The 17,339-nt window shown below is 41.7% G+C and overlaps 1 protein-coding gene across 1 annotated transcript in view; it reads right to left on the minus strand.

The window, feature by feature from the left end:
• Positions 1-8,874: 8,874 nt before the first annotated feature.
• sorl1 (sortilin-related receptor, L(DLR class) A repeats containing) overlaps positions 8,875-17,339 on the minus strand; it is a 33,268-nt gene continuing 24,803 nt past the window's right edge. Inside the window, exons 30-48 of the mRNA XM_088380588.1 lie at positions 17,187-17,321; positions 16,697-16,849; positions 16,422-16,589; positions 15,816-15,944; positions 15,582-15,708; positions 15,157-15,326; positions 14,831-14,943; positions 14,512-14,616; positions 14,303-14,369; positions 14,105-14,187; positions 13,945-14,035; positions 13,478-13,665; positions 13,190-13,309; positions 12,923-13,087; positions 12,148-12,322; positions 11,867-11,973; positions 11,591-11,783; positions 11,201-11,413; positions 8,875-10,999 (exon numbers count right to left, since the gene is read on the minus strand). Of these exons, the coding sequence (XP_088236714.1) occupies positions 10,932-10,999; positions 11,201-11,413; positions 11,591-11,783; positions 11,867-11,973; positions 12,148-12,322; positions 12,923-13,087; positions 13,190-13,309; positions 13,478-13,665; positions 13,945-14,035; positions 14,105-14,187; positions 14,303-14,369; positions 14,512-14,616; positions 14,831-14,943; positions 15,157-15,326; positions 15,582-15,708; positions 15,816-15,944; positions 16,422-16,589; positions 16,697-16,849; positions 17,187-17,321 (2,570 nt within the window). The 3' untranslated portion in view covers positions 8,875-10,931. The remainder of the gene's footprint in view (positions 11,000-11,200; positions 11,414-11,590; positions 11,784-11,866; positions 11,974-12,147; positions 12,323-12,922; positions 13,088-13,189; positions 13,310-13,477; positions 13,666-13,944; positions 14,036-14,104; positions 14,188-14,302; positions 14,370-14,511; positions 14,617-14,830; positions 14,944-15,156; positions 15,327-15,581; positions 15,709-15,815; positions 15,945-16,421; positions 16,590-16,696; positions 16,850-17,186; positions 17,322-17,339) is intronic.

Raw genomic sequence — 17,339 nt, forward strand, 5'->3', positions numbered from 1 at the left:
TGTGCATTTATTATTTGTAAATATTCAAGTCTGCGCGTGAATTGTAGAATCTGCGTTTATGGCTCAGAGGACATGCCAATTTATTTTTGACACAAACGTCACACCGTTTCAAGAAATCTACACGCACAGGTGTCAGATATTCGTGCGTTGAAAGGCAATTGCTTTTCCCTCCGCGGGGAGGCAGTGTTGCTATCTTCATTGACGTACATGGACGTCATGCGACGGCAACTCAAATTAGACAAACTACATTAGATAAAAATATGTTGTACTCTATATATATTTTTCAGTTGTTCAATTGAACTCGCACCTCATACTTTGTGGAGTAAATTAAACCTAAATGTAATCTGTGAATCCATCTATCAATCTATCTATTTTGTTCACCCAATTATCAATTTACTTTTTTTTTATCACTAGTGTTTGTGTGTAAATTAATTGGAGTATACTGATAATTTTATTTATGATGGGCAGTGTGGGATTGTTTATATACTTGAATAAACATCAGTTCGAAAATTTATGATAACAAATAAATCTTATTATTATTTTTATTATTACAAATATTAATCAAAGGTAGTGATTTCCCACCAGAGAGTCAAAACATTGAGGCTGAGAATGATGAATCTGATGATTGGTTTTAATAAAAAAGTAAATCGTATGTATGTGTCATGGCCACCACTTTTGGCATTGAATGTCCTGGGTAGATTACATTGACATGGCAGATCCTGATATCTGATGGCACAAAAAAAAAAACTCCAACATACTGTACAACAGTAAGTTGTCCAGCAAAGAAACATTCATGACATTATGAATGAATATAATACTCATAGACTGTAGGAGTTTCATTTACTTTGTACATATACAAAATGAGTGCTTGATGAAGACCTTGTTGGCCGAATGAGCAGCATTGGTTGTGACAAACCGTAGAAGTATCTCAAGGGCTTTCTTAGCAGTAAGAGGGTGATGATGCTACATTGTGATGACAAATGATGGCCAAGCGATGTGGCATGATCAGCTGGGGGCAATAGTGACCAGGCACTGCTTGCCATAATCATACAAAATCGGAAGTGTGATTTAAGCAAGAAGGGTAAATGTAAAAGAATTCTGAGAACCCCCTGAGGTCTAAGTAAACAGTATAACAACCATTGATATGGGTTAGGGTGGTATTGATAGATATGCCAACTAACTACAAAAGGTTGCAAAATCAGTCACCTCTTACACAAATAAAAGAAAATACACACCGAAATGTACTTCAGAATTATTATTATTATAAATTATAAAAAAAAAAAATGACAGTCATCCATCCAATTATACGCAAAACACATTTTGGGTAATAAAAGAAACCTCTCTGCATACAAAATAGTTTTGACTGGAAAGTGGATACCACAATGATGCTATGTTGTCAAAATGTCAATATCATACGGACAGACATGCACCTTTGAGACGGCGGCCATGATTGTCCACTATGTCAACAATGAGGTCTGATGGCAAAGCGGTCATCTGGCAGGCTTTGTCCGGATGAGCACACTCCGCTTTGTTGTTTGCCGCTTTAACTTCCCTCTGATGAGAGAGTTTCTCAAACGCTGGCTTTCACCTTAACTCCACTCTATTGACCTTTGACACCAGCAAGTCACATAAACCTCTTGACCTACATCTTAACCCTTGGAGAGTGAGACAAGTGGTTTGTTGTTGTAGACTTGTCTTCAATTGGCCTGAGTTACAGAAAAAATACTACTTCTTAATACAAAAAAAAAAAAACGGGAGGTGTTGCACTTCCTGTTGAATTTAATGTGCTCAATAAGACGACGGAAAAACGCTCACATAATTGTTGGAAAGGCTATAAAGTACCCAAAAGTGATACTTGGGAACACGGAGGACGATTCTTCAGCTTTGTGCACCATGGACCACGGTATGGGCTGTATGTCAACCAAAAGTTTTGTTTGCTTTTATTTTAGCATAATGCGTAAGTTAAACAATTAGTGGAAATTTATGAGGGTAAAATATTCTTGCATTTTATTTCAAATTTTTCAATATTGCTGCCAGAAATAAGAATAATGAAGTAATGTACACAAATGTGAAAATAATGCACCAGCAAAGTACCAAAATGTTTCTACTGATTGCTGGCCAGCTTGCTGGACCTGTGAGTTGAATTTGCATCTGCCAGCACTAAAGTACTGATTTTGAAGGCCGTGGGAAGATTACGGCATGGTAGCGCAAACTGAAAGTAATGCAGCCAAGAGAAACACAAGGAAATCAAGAGAGAGACTGCTCAGAATTAAGAATTATTACGACATAGAACACGTTAGTTAGTCAGTGCTTCTGATAGTTCAGGCCAGCAGAGAAGGTCCTGATGATTAATCACTGATACATTGGTGTGAATGTGAGGATGAATGGTTGTTTGTCTATAAGTGCCTTAAAATGTTGTATGTCCCTGCCATATAGTTGAAATGCTGAAATCACCTTGGTTTCAAAGCGCACCAAAGGATCTACTGCCCTCTCGTGGACCATATGAACGCAGCCTCCACCTCCACCAAGTTGGAGCTCTGACCCTCAGCACACAAACACACTTTTTGATGATGGCTTGAATGAGCTAAAATTTAATCTTTGCAACTCAATTCTGTAATATAGTGTGCAACTAAAATAAGGAACCGGAGCAACCGTACATGGAATCATAATTTATATTCTATTTGTTTAATTTAATACTGACCCTGAGTGCCAAAAGGGAAGAAATGGGTATCATTGTTATAGTCATTGGTATGACTCGGCAACCTCCCAAGCTCAGGGCGGACACTTGTATCGTAGTACAACACTTATAGCCGTTTTTAAATAACGTGTATACTTATATACGCCTAAATATTGTTATCCAATATACTGCAATTTCACATTAGATTGCTGGTTTGAAATTTATCTGGCGTCTTATTCCTTGTTTTTATATTCGCCAATTAAAACATAAAAATCAGACATTTGGTTAACTGCTTTATATGAGAATATAAACAACACGAGGTTAAAAAAAAAAGAGAATAAATAAATAAAGGGTTAATTGCACAACAAAAGCATTTCCTCGCTCCTGGGATCGAACCAAGATCTTGCCGAGCAAGAGCCCGAGTCACTAACCAGTGGGCTATTTCGACCGGCAGTCTACAAAAGCTTGCACTGTTTTGTACGAGCGATGTGTTTTAAGTGACCTGAATCTTTAGAATCGGTTCACTCAAAATATTTGTTCAAAAGAATCGTTCACCAAATGGTTAGGGCTAGGGTTAGGGGTTAGGGGTTAGAGCTAGGGTTAGGGTTAGAGCTAGGCTTAGGGCTAGGGTTAGAGCTAGGGTTAGGGTTAGAGCTTGGGTTAGGGTTAGAGCTAGGCTTAGAACTAGGGTTAGGGTTAGAGCTAGGGTTAGGGTTAGAGCTAGGGTTAGGGTTAGAGCTAGGGTTAGGGATAGGGTTAGAGCTAGGGTTAGGGTTAGAGCTAGGGTTAGAGCTAAGGTTAGTGTTAGGGTTAGAGCTAGGGTTGGTGTTAGGGTTAGGGTTTGAGCTAGGGTTAGTGTTAGAGCTTGGGTTAGGGTTAGAGCTACGGTTAGAACTTGGGTTAGGGTTAGAGCTAAGGTTAGGGTTAGGGTTTGAGCTAGGGTTAGGGTTAGAGCTAAGGTCAGGGTTAGAGCTAGGGTTAGGGTTAGGGTTTGAGCTAGGGTTAGAGCTAAGGTTAGGGTTAGCTCCAACCCTAGCTCTAACACTAACCTTAGCTCTAACCCTAACCTTAGCTCTAACCCTAGCTCAAACCCTAGCTCAAACCCTAACCCTAGCTCTAACCCTAACCCCTAACCTAGGCTCTAACCCTAACCCTAGTTCTAACCGTAGCTCTAACCCTAAGCCTAGCTCTAACCCTAACCCTAGGGTTAAGGATAGGGTTAGAGCTAAGGTTAGGGTTAGGGTTAGGGTTTGAGCTAAGGTTAGGGTTAGGGTCAGGGTTAGAGCTAGGGTTAGGGTTAGAGCTAAGGTCAGGGTTAGAGCTAGGGTTAGGGTTAGGGTTTGAGCTAGGGTTAGAGCTAAGGTTAGGGTTAGCTCTAACCCTAGCTCTAACACTAACCTTAGCTCTAACCCTAACCTTAGCCCTAACCCTAACCTTAGCTCTAACCCTAGCTCAAACCCTAACCCTAACCTTAGCTCTAACCCTAACCCTAGCTCAAACCCTAGCTCAAACCCTAACCCCTAACCTAGGCTCTAACCCTGACCTTAGCTCTAACCCTAACCTTAGCTCAAACCCTAACCCTAACCCTAACCTTAGCTCTAACCCTATCCTTAACTCTAGGGTTAGGGGTTAGGGTTAGAGCTAGGCTTAGGGTTAGAGCTACGGTTAGAACTAGGGTTAGGGTTAGAGCCTAGGTTAGGGGTTAGGGTTAGAGCTAGGGTTAGGGTTAGAGCTAAGGTCAGGGTTAGAGCTAGGGTTAGGGTTAGGGTTTGAGCTAGGGTTAGAGCTAAGGTTAGGGTTAGCTCTAAGGTCAGGGTTAGAGCTAGGGTTAGGGTTAGGGTTTGAGCTAGGGTTAGAGCTAAGGTTAGGGTTAGCTCTAACCCTAGCTCTAACACTAACCTTAGCTCTAACCCTAACCTTAGCTCTAACCCTAACCTTAGCTCTAACCCTAGCTCAAACCCTAACCCTAACCCTAGCTCTAACCCTAACCTTAGCTAAGGTTAGGGTTAGGGTTTGAGCTAGGGTTTGAGCTAAGGTTAGGGTTAGAGCTAAGGTTAGTGTTAGAGCTAGGGTTAGGGTAAAAGCTAGGGTTAGAGCTCAGGTTAGTGTTAGGGTTAGAGTTAGGGTTTGAGCTAGGGTTAGGGTTAGAGCTTGGGTTAGGGTTAGAGCTACGGTTAGAACTTGGGTTAGGGTTAGAGCTAAGGTTAGGGTTAGGGTTAGGGTTTGAGCTAGGGTTAGGGTTAGAGCTAAGGTCAGGGTTAGAGCTAGGGTTAGGGTTAGGGTTTGAGCGAGGGTTAGAGCTAAGGTTAGTGTTAGCTCTAACCCTAATTCTAACCCTAACCTTAGCTCTAACCCTAGCTCAAACCCTAACCCTAACCTTAGCTCTAACCCTAGCTCAAACCCTAGCTCAAACCCTAACCCTAGCTCTAACCCTAACCCCTAACCTAGGCTCTAACCCTAACCCTAGTTCTAACCGTAGCTCTAACCCTAAGCCTAGCTCTAACCCTAACCCCTAACCCTAGGGTTAAGAATAGGGTTAGAGCTAAGGTTAGGGTTAGGGTTAGGGTTTGAGCTAGGGTTAGGGTTAGAGCTAAGGTCAGGGTTAGAGCTAGGGTTAGGGTTAGGGTTTGAGCTAAGGTTAGAGCTAAGGTTAGGGTTAGCTCTAACCCTAGCTCTAACACTAACCTTAGCTCTAACCCTAACCTTAGCTCTAACCCTAAGCCTAGCTCTAACCCTAACCCCTAACCCTAGGGTTAAGGATAGGGTTAGAGCTAAGGTTAGGGTTAGGGTTAGGGTTTGAGCTAGGGTTAGGGTTAGAGCTAAGGTCAGGGTTAGAGCTAGGGTTAGGGTTAGGGTTTGAGCGAGGGTTAGAGCTAAGGTTAGGGTTAGCTCTAACCCTAGCTCTAACACTAACCTTAGCTCTAACCCTAACCTTAGCTCTAACCCTAGCTCAAACCCTAACCCTAACCTTAGCTCTAACCCTAGCTCAAACCCTAGCTCAAACCCTAACCCTAGCTCTAACCCTAACCCCTAACCTAGGCTCTAACCCTAACCCTAGTTCTAACCGTAGCTCTAACCCTAAGCCTAGCTCTAACCCTAACCCCTAACCCTAGGGTTAAGAATAGGGTTAGAGCTAAGGTTAGGGTTAGGGTTAGGGTTTGAGCTAGGGTTAGGGTTAGAGCTAAGGTCAGGGTTAGAGCTAGGGTTAGGGTTAGGGTTTGAGCTAAGGTTAGAGCCTAGGTTAGGGGTTAGGGTTAGAGCTAGGGTTAGGGTTTGAGCTAGGGTTTGAGCTAGGGTTAGAGCTAAGGTTAGGGTAAGGGTTTGAGCTAGGGTTAGAGCTAAGGTTAGGGTTAGAGCTAAGGTTAGTGTTAGAGCTAGGGTTAGAGCTAACCCTAACCTTAGCTCTAACCCTAACCCTAGCTCAAACCCTAACCCTAACCCTAACCTTAGCTCTAACCCTATCCTTAACCCTAGGGTTAGGGGTTAGGGTTAGGGCTAGGCTTAGGGTTAGAGCTAAGGTTAGGGTTAGAGCTAAGGTTAGTGTTAGAGCTAGGGTTAGAGCTAACCCTAACCTTAGCTCTAACCTTAGCTCAAACCCTAACCCTAACCCTAGCTCTAACCCTGACCTTAGCTCTAACCCTAACCCTAGCTCAAACCCTAACCCTAACCCTAACCTTAGCTCTAACCCTATTCTTAACCCTAGGGTTAGGGGTTAGGGTTAGAGCTAGGCTTAGGGTTAGAGCTACGGTTAGAACTAGGGTTAGGGTTAGAGCCTAGGTTAGGGGTTAGGGTTTGAGCTAGGGTTTGAGCTAGGGTTAGGGTTAGCGCTAAGGTTAGGGTTAGCTCTAACCCTAGCTCTAACACTAACCTTAGCTCTAACCCTAACCTTAGCTCTAACCCTAGCTCAAACCCTAACCCTAACCTTAGCTCTAACCCTAACCCTAGCTCAAACCCTAGCTCAAACCCTAACCCCTAACCTAGGCTCTAACCCTAACCCTAGTTCTAACCGTAGCTCTAACCCTAAGCCTAGCTCTAACCCTAACCCCTAACCCTAGGGTTAAGGATAGGGTTAGAGCTAGGGTTAGGGTTAGGGTTTGAGCTAGGGTTAGGGTTAGAGCTAAGGTCAGGGTTAGAGCTAGGGTTAGGGTTAGGGTTTGAGCTAGGGTTAGAGCTAAGGTTAGGGTTAGCTCTAACCCTAGCTCTAACACTAACCTTAGCTCTAACCCTAACCTTAGCTCTAACCCTAACCTTAGCTCTAACCCTAGCTCAAACCCTAACCCTAACCTTAGCTCTAACCCTAACCCTAGCTCAAACCCTAACCCTAACCTTAGCTCTAACCCTAACCCTAGCTCAAACCCTAGCTCAAACCCTAACCCTAGCTCGAACCCTAAGCCTAGCTCTAACCCTAACCCCTAACCCTAGGGTTAAGGATAGGGTTAGAGCTAGGGTTAGGGTAAAAGCTAGGGTTAGAGCTAAGGTTAGTGTTAGGGTTAGAGCTAGGGTTAGAGTTAGGGTTTGAGCTAGGGTTAGGGTTAGCTCTAACCCTAGCTCTAACACTAACCTTAGCTCTAACCCTAACCTTAGCTCTAACCCTAACCTTAGCTCTAACCCTAGCTCAAACCCTAACCCTAACCTTAGCTCTAACCCTAACCCTAGTTCTAACCATAGCTCTATCCCTAACCCAAGCTCTAACCCTAAGCCTAGCTCTAACCCTAACCCCTAACCCTAGCTCTAACCCTAACCCTAGCTCAAACCCTAAGCCTAGCTCTAACCCTAACCTAGGCTCTAACCCTAACCCTAGTTCTAACCATAGCTCTAACCCTAACCCAAGCTCTAACCCTAAGCCTAGCTCTAACCCTAGCTCTAACCCTAACCCTAGCTCAAACCCTAAGCCTAGCTCTAACCCTAACCTAGGCTCTAACCCTAACCCTAGTTCTAACTGTAGCTCTAACCCTAAACCTAGCTCTAACCCTAACCCTTAACCCTAGCTCTAACCCTAGCTCAAACCCTAACCCTAGCACTAACCCTAGCTCTAACCCAAACCCAAGCTCAAACCCTAACCCTAGCTCTAACCCTAGCTCTAACCCTAAGCCTAGCTCTAACCCTAACCTAGGCTCTAACCCTAACCCTAGTTCTAACTGTAGCTCTATCCCTAACCCAAGCTCTAACCCTAAGCCTAGCTCTAACCCTAACCCCTAACCCTAGCTCTAACCCTAACCCTAGCTCAAACCCTAAGCCTAGCTCTAACCCTAACCTAGGCTCTAACCCTAACCCTAGTTCTAACCATAGCTCTAACCCTAACCCAAGCTCTAACCCTAAGCCTAGCTCTAACCCTAGCTCTAACCCTAACCCTAGCTCAAACCCTAAGCCTAGCTCTAACCCTAACCTAGGCTCTAACCCTAACCCTAGTTCTAACTGTAGCTCTAACCCTAAACCTAGCTCTAACCCTAACCCTTAACCCTAGCTCTAACCCTAGCTCAAACCCTAACCCTAGCACTAACCCTAGCTCTAACCCAAACCCAAGCTCAAACCCTAACCCTAGCTCTAACCCTAGCTCTAACCCTAAGCCTAGCTCTAACCCTAACCTAGGCTCTAACCCTAACCCTAGTTCTAACTGTAGCTCTAACCCTAAGCCTAGCTCTAACCCTAACCCTTAACCCTAGCTCTAACCCTAGCTCAAACCCTAACCCTAGCTCTAACCCTAGCTCTAACCCAAACCCAAGCTCAAACCCTAACCCTAGCTCTAACCCTAGCTCTAACCCTAACCCAAGCTCTAACACTAACCCAATCTTTAACATAAATGTTTATTAAAAATAATAATATTAAAAGCAGATTTCAAACCAGCAGTCTAATGTGAAATTGCAGTAGATATACTGGATCACAATATTTTTAAATACACGTTATTTAAAAACGACTATAAGTGTTATACTACGATACAAGTGTTTACCAGCTCAGTGGCCTAAGAGGAGAGTGTCCGCCCTGAGATTGGGAGGTAGTGGGTTCAAACCCCTGCCGAGTCATACCAGTGACTATAACAATGATACCCATTTCTTCCCTGCTTGGCACTCAGTGTAAGGGGTTGAAATGGGGCCCCCCCCCTGCTGCTCATGATCATTGGGACTTTTGGCACTCAGTGTAGGATATTCTTATATACACACTGTACCCAGCAAATTTTCAGAGTAAAAGTGACAATAAAATGGAATTTTAATCACCTTTATTTCAGCATAAGTGGTTTTTGAAAACACCTCACACTGTTTCTTAAACTTTTTTTTTTTTCAACCTCTGAGTAAGCAAACAAGACATCAATATCATCAAAAATGGCCAAGGCCAGATTTCCATGCCGAACAACATTTTGAAGCAAACGTTGACAAAGACAAGTGGGGCGCAAATGGCCAAAAACAATAATTACACTTTGTACATGAATTTTAAAAGTTGCTTAAAAGTATCCCCAAAAGTAAATTGGAAAGAAGCAGTGATTTGACAAAACTGAACAAATGCCCAAGAAATAGCATCATCTTAATGTGACAGTGTATGCATATACGTAGGTGCAACATTGTTTTCTATCATTCATTATACAGACACCTGATGAGTCTTATAAGGCATTATGTGGTCAAACGCAAACAAAAATTACATTAAATTGGAAAAAAAAATTGTAGAGAGTAAACAACCATTGCCAGAAAAAAATAAAAAATAAAGTTAAGGCAAAGACTATACAAAAAGCCGTGGAACGCAATCCAAAAAGCAAAAAAAAAAAAAAAAAAAAAAAGAGGAAGCAGTACCTCGAAGCATTTCCACACAAAAAGACCCAAACAAATAAAGAGCATGTGCTGACCACTGTGGAATGGTTTCTTACAGACCCACTGTAATAAGAATGAAGAATAAATCACATAAAAGTCACAGATAGTGAGGGAAGAATGAGATGATTACAAAATACATTCATGAAGACTTCTTAAAAAGAACAACAAATCAAAATCAAGCAGAGGACCCAACGGCTCAAACTCAGAGGCTACACACAACTTTTCAGTTAAAAGACTACCATACATACATACAATCGGGGGACGGGTAAGTGGGAGGTAGGTGACATGAGTGACTTCATTTTCAATGCGGACACGTTTAGGGATGTGTGACAAAGAGCTTGTATACACATGGTCTTTAAAAATGTTTAAAAAAAAATTCTCACTTGAATGATATTAGTATTAAGCCATGCAGACCATCTGATCTGGGGAGTGGGGTTGCTCAGTAAAATCTTCATTCAAACTGTGAATGTGAATCCTAACAGCAGCTACTCATCGATTCCTCGGCTACTATCTGCATTATAACCCGCCAAGTGATCCATTACCATTTAAAGAGCAGGGTGGACCTAACCCGTGAGGATGATAACGGTGGTGCTTCGCTGGTACCCAAAACAATTCCCTGAGAACTCCAAACGCGGCGACTACATTTATGGCAAAAAGGCTGGGGATGATCACTTTGACTAGTTTTAGAAAAATCAAAATATACAGTATATTTTACAAAATAATATGGTGCAGCATTACAAAGATAGGATGTATTAAAAGCCAATATTTACAGATAGCTCTAATGAATTCAGGTGATGCTTAAAAGGGAAATTCAACCTCCCAAAGCTTGGAATTATCCAATCATTTTGGCACGTGTCAACATATAAACATACAACAGTGTGCTGGTGGTGGAAAATCTAAACAAAACAAGTTTATCGATGTAACAAAGCAGTCTCTAGAATGTTGTTTTATAATGTTTAACATTCAGCTCGTTCCCAAATCAAAGACAATTCAAATTCTACAAATGATATTTGATTGACAGCTGACTATTCTGACTCGCTCATACGGGATGTGTTTGCTGTGATATGTTGATGTCTAAACATACATTTGCCTTTTTTGTATTCTTCTATTTTTTTATGCGACTCATGTTTTTGTTTTATATGTGCATTTGTATGTTTTTTTTTTTGCATTCTATATTTAAGGATGCTTAATTTGGCTTTAAGCAATGGACCACTCAAAACGGGTTTGTCGTTTCACGTCGTACTCAACAAACGCTAAATTCTTCACAGTATGCCTCAGTGTCCAACACAACCTCCATATATTCTTTTCTTATAAAAAATAAGTTATTGCGCATCCAAAAAAGTGCATTGTAGATTTGAAAAATATCTCTATCTCTCATTTCTTCATGTTTCTTTCTAATTAGGTGGCTTCCTGTCAAGGAGGGGAGAAGAGAAGTACGTAAAAGGAGAGAGGCTGCGCTACGCAATGACCATGGGAACGTCGTCTGAGAAGCCGCTAATCATGGGCGCATCTTCGTCATCATCCACTGGGGAGCAGAAAGAGGGATAAAGTTCAAACCGGGATAAATATTTCCTTTTGAATTATCCTTAGTGATGTAACATGACTTTAAGGACAATGTCGCAGATAACTTGATACTTCAGACAACACTTGAAATGTCACTAAAACATGCAACAAGTTACGATTGGGCAAAAAATAGATTCAATAAAAACATTAGAATTTTGCTCACCTAATTCATCCCCAGAGGAGAAGATGGCAGAGCCTAGGCGTGAGTTATAGTGGGAGTTGGCGAAGGCGGTAAAATTGTTTTGTAGTCGACGGTGTCTGAGGTAGAGTATCACCAAACCGCCACATACTCCCAGCAGCAGCAAGAAGAGGACTGGAACCACGACTGCCGCCATGTCCTCAGAGTGGCCTTCACTTGCCGAGGCCTCACTTGCTCCTTGAAACACAAAACAAGCGAACTTAGTACCTCTTCTGAGGTTTGCTAACACATGTATGGGACTTGCTCTCAACAGTTTCCAAAGGATTGTAATGAAAGGTAGAGTCATCCATTATGCATAAAAAAAAAATAGAAATATAGAAGATGGAAAAAATAGTATGATTCATTCCCTAATACCTGCTCTAAGTTGATTATACAGCAGCACTGCGGGCTCGCCACACAGTTGGCTGTTGAGCAAGCAGCGCGCTTGGACATAGAACGTGTAGTTGTGTCCAATCTGCAGGCTGCTGATGCGGAAGTAGGTCTCCAGAGTATTTCCCAGGAAGGTTGTCTTGTTGGTCAAACTGTCGTACACGTGCACCTCATACCCCTGTAAACAATTAGCGTTAAAAATAAAGCTCTAGCGAATAAGAGGCCAGACTACTACTTTCATAGCAATGATGAGTCTCTCACCCTGCTCTCATTGAAATTCTTCTCTTTGACGGCTAGGCTCTTCCAGAGCAAGAATACGTGGTCATTCTCAGTCAGTATCTTCAAGGCCTCAGGAGCTGGAAGTGGAACTGCAGCAGAAAGAAAATTGATTTCTAAGAAATATCAAACAAAACAAACACAAATACAAGTAGACGAAACTAAACTACATTTTTAGAAGGGATGCCAATTGTCCATGCACAGATCATACCGTAAGTATTCATGTCTTAGATGTTCCAACAAATCAACATGAGGTTGCTTCATACCAGTGCTAAGAGTGAAGCTGGCTTCCTTGCTCATGTTGCGGAGACGGACTGAGATGCTGTAACGTCCTCCAGGCTCCAGGCCTTTCAACTGGTACTCTACTGTGTTGTTCTGGGAAGCTACTTTGTAGTCCCGCTCCACCTTGCGGATGGCATCCCATACATGGATTGCATACGTCTAAACAGAAAGACCAGAAACATGAGATGAAATAATATTTCTCTTAGGTTTCAGGTACGTGCGATCATATCTCATGTCAGTTAAATACACTGCATAGTCTACTTACCTAGAACTTCACAATAACAAAAGCGCATATAAAAATATAATAGCAATAGAAATACATAAAGAAAACCATAATATTTGAAAATGCAGTACATATCTTTCTATTATTTCATTCTACAGCAATTTTATAATTAGTATGTAATACTTTTTAGATTTTGATTTTTTTTCTTGGCAGACAAATTTGTGAAAAATCGAACAATTGGAAAAAGAAAAAAAATAAGAAATTGATGTGCAACAAATAGGATTGATTTCTTTTTCAGAGTTTGTCCATTGTGTTCTTATTTTGACCTATACAGGAGGTTTACGTACAAGTAAAATAGTTCCACGCATTGGCAATGACTTGGTACGCAAGTCGCCTCCATGAACGCAATAGTTAATTCATAATTACAGAAAATATTTGTTGGGCATTAATATAAAACAATCTATTGAAAAGCAGTGCGATGGTGAGGCATTTGCACTCATCATAATCATGATTACATAAAGAGACGAGAGTTGTACCAGAGAAGTATTTGGTGTATCATATGGTGGCTGCCACTTCAGTGTGACCTCTGTCTTGTCTATATTCACACGATGGAGATTCCTGGGTGGTAGCCGTTCATTGGGAATCATTTTGACCACAACATGCTCCGATGGAGGACCCAAGTAGGGAGAGACAGCCCGTACCTAAAGCCCAAACGAAGCAAAGATTAGATGACTCGGCCTTTCTCAGCCTAACAAACAATGCACCGATAATGGCAAAAGGAAGCGTGTCTGTAAAAGACTCACCAGAAAAAGATACTGTTCGCCACTGTTCACAGTGAACGTCAGATTGGTAAGAGTGGTGCGGATTTGATAAGGATTATGGTACAACTCCAGGAAGGATGTAGCATAAAACACACCGTACACCTACAGATAAACACCATCATTAAATTTTGAATCATGATCATCATTAAAAGTGTTTTCATGATAATCTGTCAGTGTCATCATTTAATTTTTGTTCCTTTCAAGGTGGTTCAGATGAGCAGGAGGGTGTCGCCCTATTGTTGAGATAGTACTGGTAGACATGTTGTGCACCTGTGCAGCATTGGTGATGGTCCAGCTGCAGTCCACAGAAGTTTGGTTGAGGGCTCGGGCTTTGAGGAGGGGCTGATCTGGCTGGATGCCAGGAGTCTGATGATGAGACAAGGCTGTTGCACTGTCTCCTATTCTGGTCTGAGCCCACACAGCCACCTCATACACTGTCCCTGCTGTCAGGTTCATCGCTGATGTTTGACAAAGAAAACATTTGGCATTATAATTATTCAAGCAGTGTCTCATCCGAGTCTCAGAAATAACATGCCCAGAAAAAGTGCAGGATTTCAATGATTAGAAAAAAGAGCTCGACTGTTCTTGATATCTACAAAATAAATTTTGTCAAAATTGTTGTTCTTTGTTGTTCATGATGCATTTTTTTTTTGCGAGCGTTGTGTGCCTTGAGATTTTAACATTATAAATAATAAGCCTTCACTCAATAAAGGGTTAGAAATACTGCCATAGTGTACCTCTGAGGATCTTCTGCTTGACGGTATAGTTCTTGCTCTCCTTCATGTGCGAGTCAAACTGCCAGGACAAAGTCACGATGTACTGTTCCACCTTAAACACATGACCACATTAGTTTGTTTGTCGGTAAAAAAAAAATTTCACAGCACATGCTGCACCTACCTCATACTGGGAATTCAGGCTGAATGAGAGGCTCATGGACTCCGCAGTGATGCTGTCGACAATCACAGAAGGAGGAGGTAGAGCTGCACCAGAGCAAATGCAAAACTCAGGATAACCTAACTGTCAATGTGTCCACATCAACAGAAGGTGGCAGTATGGCTTAATATTTATAGATGGAGCGTATACAAACAATCTCACCTTTCAAGGGAGTAATTGATTTAATTTCAGTCCAGCTTCCTAAACCTCGGCTGGTCACAGCTGCCACCTGAAAAAAAAATGTCATGACATTGTGTACAGTGAAACTGGACAGTATTTATGAGCACTTTTTCCATATTTTGTTTTGTTTCAATTTCATTAAGCGGTGTTGAAAATGTTTGGATGGATATGGGAGTGTGTGTCTGGCTTACTCTGAACTTGTACTGCATGTCTGGCTGCAGCTCCTTCACCTCGGTGCTCGTTGTGGCACTTCTCTGTGATGTCCACTCCATAGCTGTTTGTTCACTGTACTCAACCTGAGGGGCATTGTCACACTTAATAAATCTGATTTTGAAAATGTGAAATAAAGAATAGCAAGCACAATGGGCTAATAACGACATTCATGTCTCAACCCCAAATGATTCCCCTTCCTTCTCAATACTTTTTAAACTTAACACATTTCATTTTTATAATGCAAACTGAAGAATAAAGAGAGAGATGCAGGCTGTGAGAAGAGCGTGAAAAACGTACGATATACTCTCGAACGAGGCCGTTTCCTTTGTCAGGGGGACTCCAGGAAACATCAACTGTACCATCCTTACTATTATCACAAGACAGCTGCAGGTTCCTGGGAGCCTCAGGCACTGCAGAGAACATACATTTTATATAAATATATATACATGTATATATGTTTTTTTTTAATTACCAGAGTATACAGGCAGGTGGAGAAAATAAAGTATCATGACTTAAAAATTAAGCAAGCGCAACACTTTAAAATGACACTTTCTGCTTTCTACAATACATTGAGCCTCAGCACAAGGTAGGTCAGATCATAAAAAAAAATCACTAAGACTCACATCCTTCTGGCGTTCTGATAGTAATCATCTCATTGGTCTTGTGAAGCTTGCTGAGACACTGTGTGAGAACCTTGACTTGATAGGTGGTGTCTGGTCTCAGAACAGTAAGTTTGTAGCTCATCTTGTTACTGTGAGTGTCCATGATGGTCCACTGTTGGGTGCCTATAAGCCTAACACACATATAAACATGTTAGAGATAGTCACGACTTCTTAGTTATGATATTCATGCTGCTGCAAAGACAAACTAAAATACAAGTACCTACCATATCTGTTGGTCATATACAAAAACTCAATAATAAATAATAATAATAATAAAAGAGAAAACATCTCAAATATGTATACATTTGCTGGACACATTTACACTTGCATTAAAATAAAAATACTAAGACTGGATGTGGGTAAATGCTAAATACAGGGGTACCCACCTGTAGTAGATGAGGTAGTAGCAGGAGTCCAGGGGAAGCTTTTTAGGATGAGACCATGTGAGAGTGATGGCCCCCGAGAAGTCTGGATTCCACTGAAGATTCTGGACTTTAAAGGCCAGAGTATCGGCTAGAAGAAAATAGAGTCCACATAAGACAGTGATACAAATATCAAAAACACTATTGTAATCCTTTCACACATGCAATACAGACTGACCAACTTCAGCATGAACTTACAAGTGCAGTTGTCCTCATCGCTGTGGTCAGAACAGTCTAAAAAGCCGTCACACCGCTCTTCGTCCAGCACACAGGCTTCCCCATCAGCGCAGCGGGTCCCGTTTACACAGAGCAATGGCCCGCGGGTGGCTGTGAAAAGAGTAATAGCGTTCCTCATTCTTCTGATTGCCAAGATTTTGAAACAAACGCATTTTGCAGGCCGATACAGTAGATTCCCAGTCTTTTTGAAGAAACATAAATGGTATAATGCATTGTAATGACTTTCTGCAAAGTTATGCAGAATTTGCAATAGCAACTTAGAACCCATAGTAATATTGCATTGTTATTGAGATAGCTGTCAAGAATATCAAAATATGAATTTTTATCAATATTGCAGAGCCCCGAGTGTGTCATCTTAATAAAGCCACCCCTTACTGCAGTGCAATTATTTTCTCTTATGGCAGCTGAGGGACAATAAAATATTTCAGGCCGTCCCCAAGTCTCCTCAGTGACCATAGTATCATTTTGTTATTGGCTGGCTAAGGTTTGTCTTGAAGAAGGCCTTGACTGTTTCCTTTACTATGTGTATAATGGTAGAACCACTTTATGCGGTACAAAGAGACTCACGACAATTGGCTTCGTCGGAGGCATCCCGACAGTGAATCTTGCCGTCGCAACGCTGCCAGTCGGGGATGCAGAGATGTGGATGGCGACAACGAAACTGATCCTGACTACATCGCCCATGAGAGGAGGGCGCCTGGGTGGAAATTGGCGTCTGTGTCACAGTGTCATTAACTGCACATAGAAGAATAGAAAAAAAAAATACATTGCTGCATGTTATTATCAATGATTTACAGAGAATATATACACGTGATATGCAAATACGTTATGGAACCAAGTACCTGTGGGACATCCCAGCTCATCACTGCCATCTGGACAGTCTGCATAGCCGTCACAAACCCAACTGTTGATGATACAAGCTCCGGTGCCACAGTGGAAGCGGTTGGGGGCGCAGGTCAATGGACCAGGGGACACGGTGTGAGGAACTGCTCCACCTGGTGGGTGGAAGTTTGTTAAATTATGCTGAGTGGATGTTGATATTTTATAAATTCATCCACTGGGATGCTTTAATGTAGTCAAGATAAATAATCAATGCTAGCAGTTTAAATCTGTTAAAAATGTCAAATTTAAGAATGTCAGCAACAAAATGTTTCCAGTCGCAATGACTTATATTTAGTTTAAATAGAATATTTATAGTCCAAAAAACGTAAAAATTAGTAAAAATAGTCAAATAAAAAAAAAAAAAAGACTGAATACTTATTTTAGGGCCATTTGGGGCTATGTCTTTGGGGATTTTGGAATATTGTGGAATATAAATGGTGACTCACGTACCTGTGCACTCCGATTCATCCGACCAGTCCCCACAATCGTTTTCATCATCACACTTCCACCATGTTGGGATGCAACGTCCACTTTTACATTCAAACTGGAAGTACCTCGAGCAGCCAGGTACCTCAGTGGGAGCAGCTGTAACATATAAGGAAA

This window comes from Syngnathus floridae, chromosome 7 (assembly GCF_059516105.1).
Source record: "Syngnathus floridae isolate MCC-2025c chromosome 7, RoL_Sflo_1.0, whole genome shotgun sequence".
NCBI classification, from domain to species: Eukaryota; Metazoa; Chordata; class Actinopteri; order Syngnathiformes; family Syngnathidae; genus Syngnathus; species Syngnathus floridae.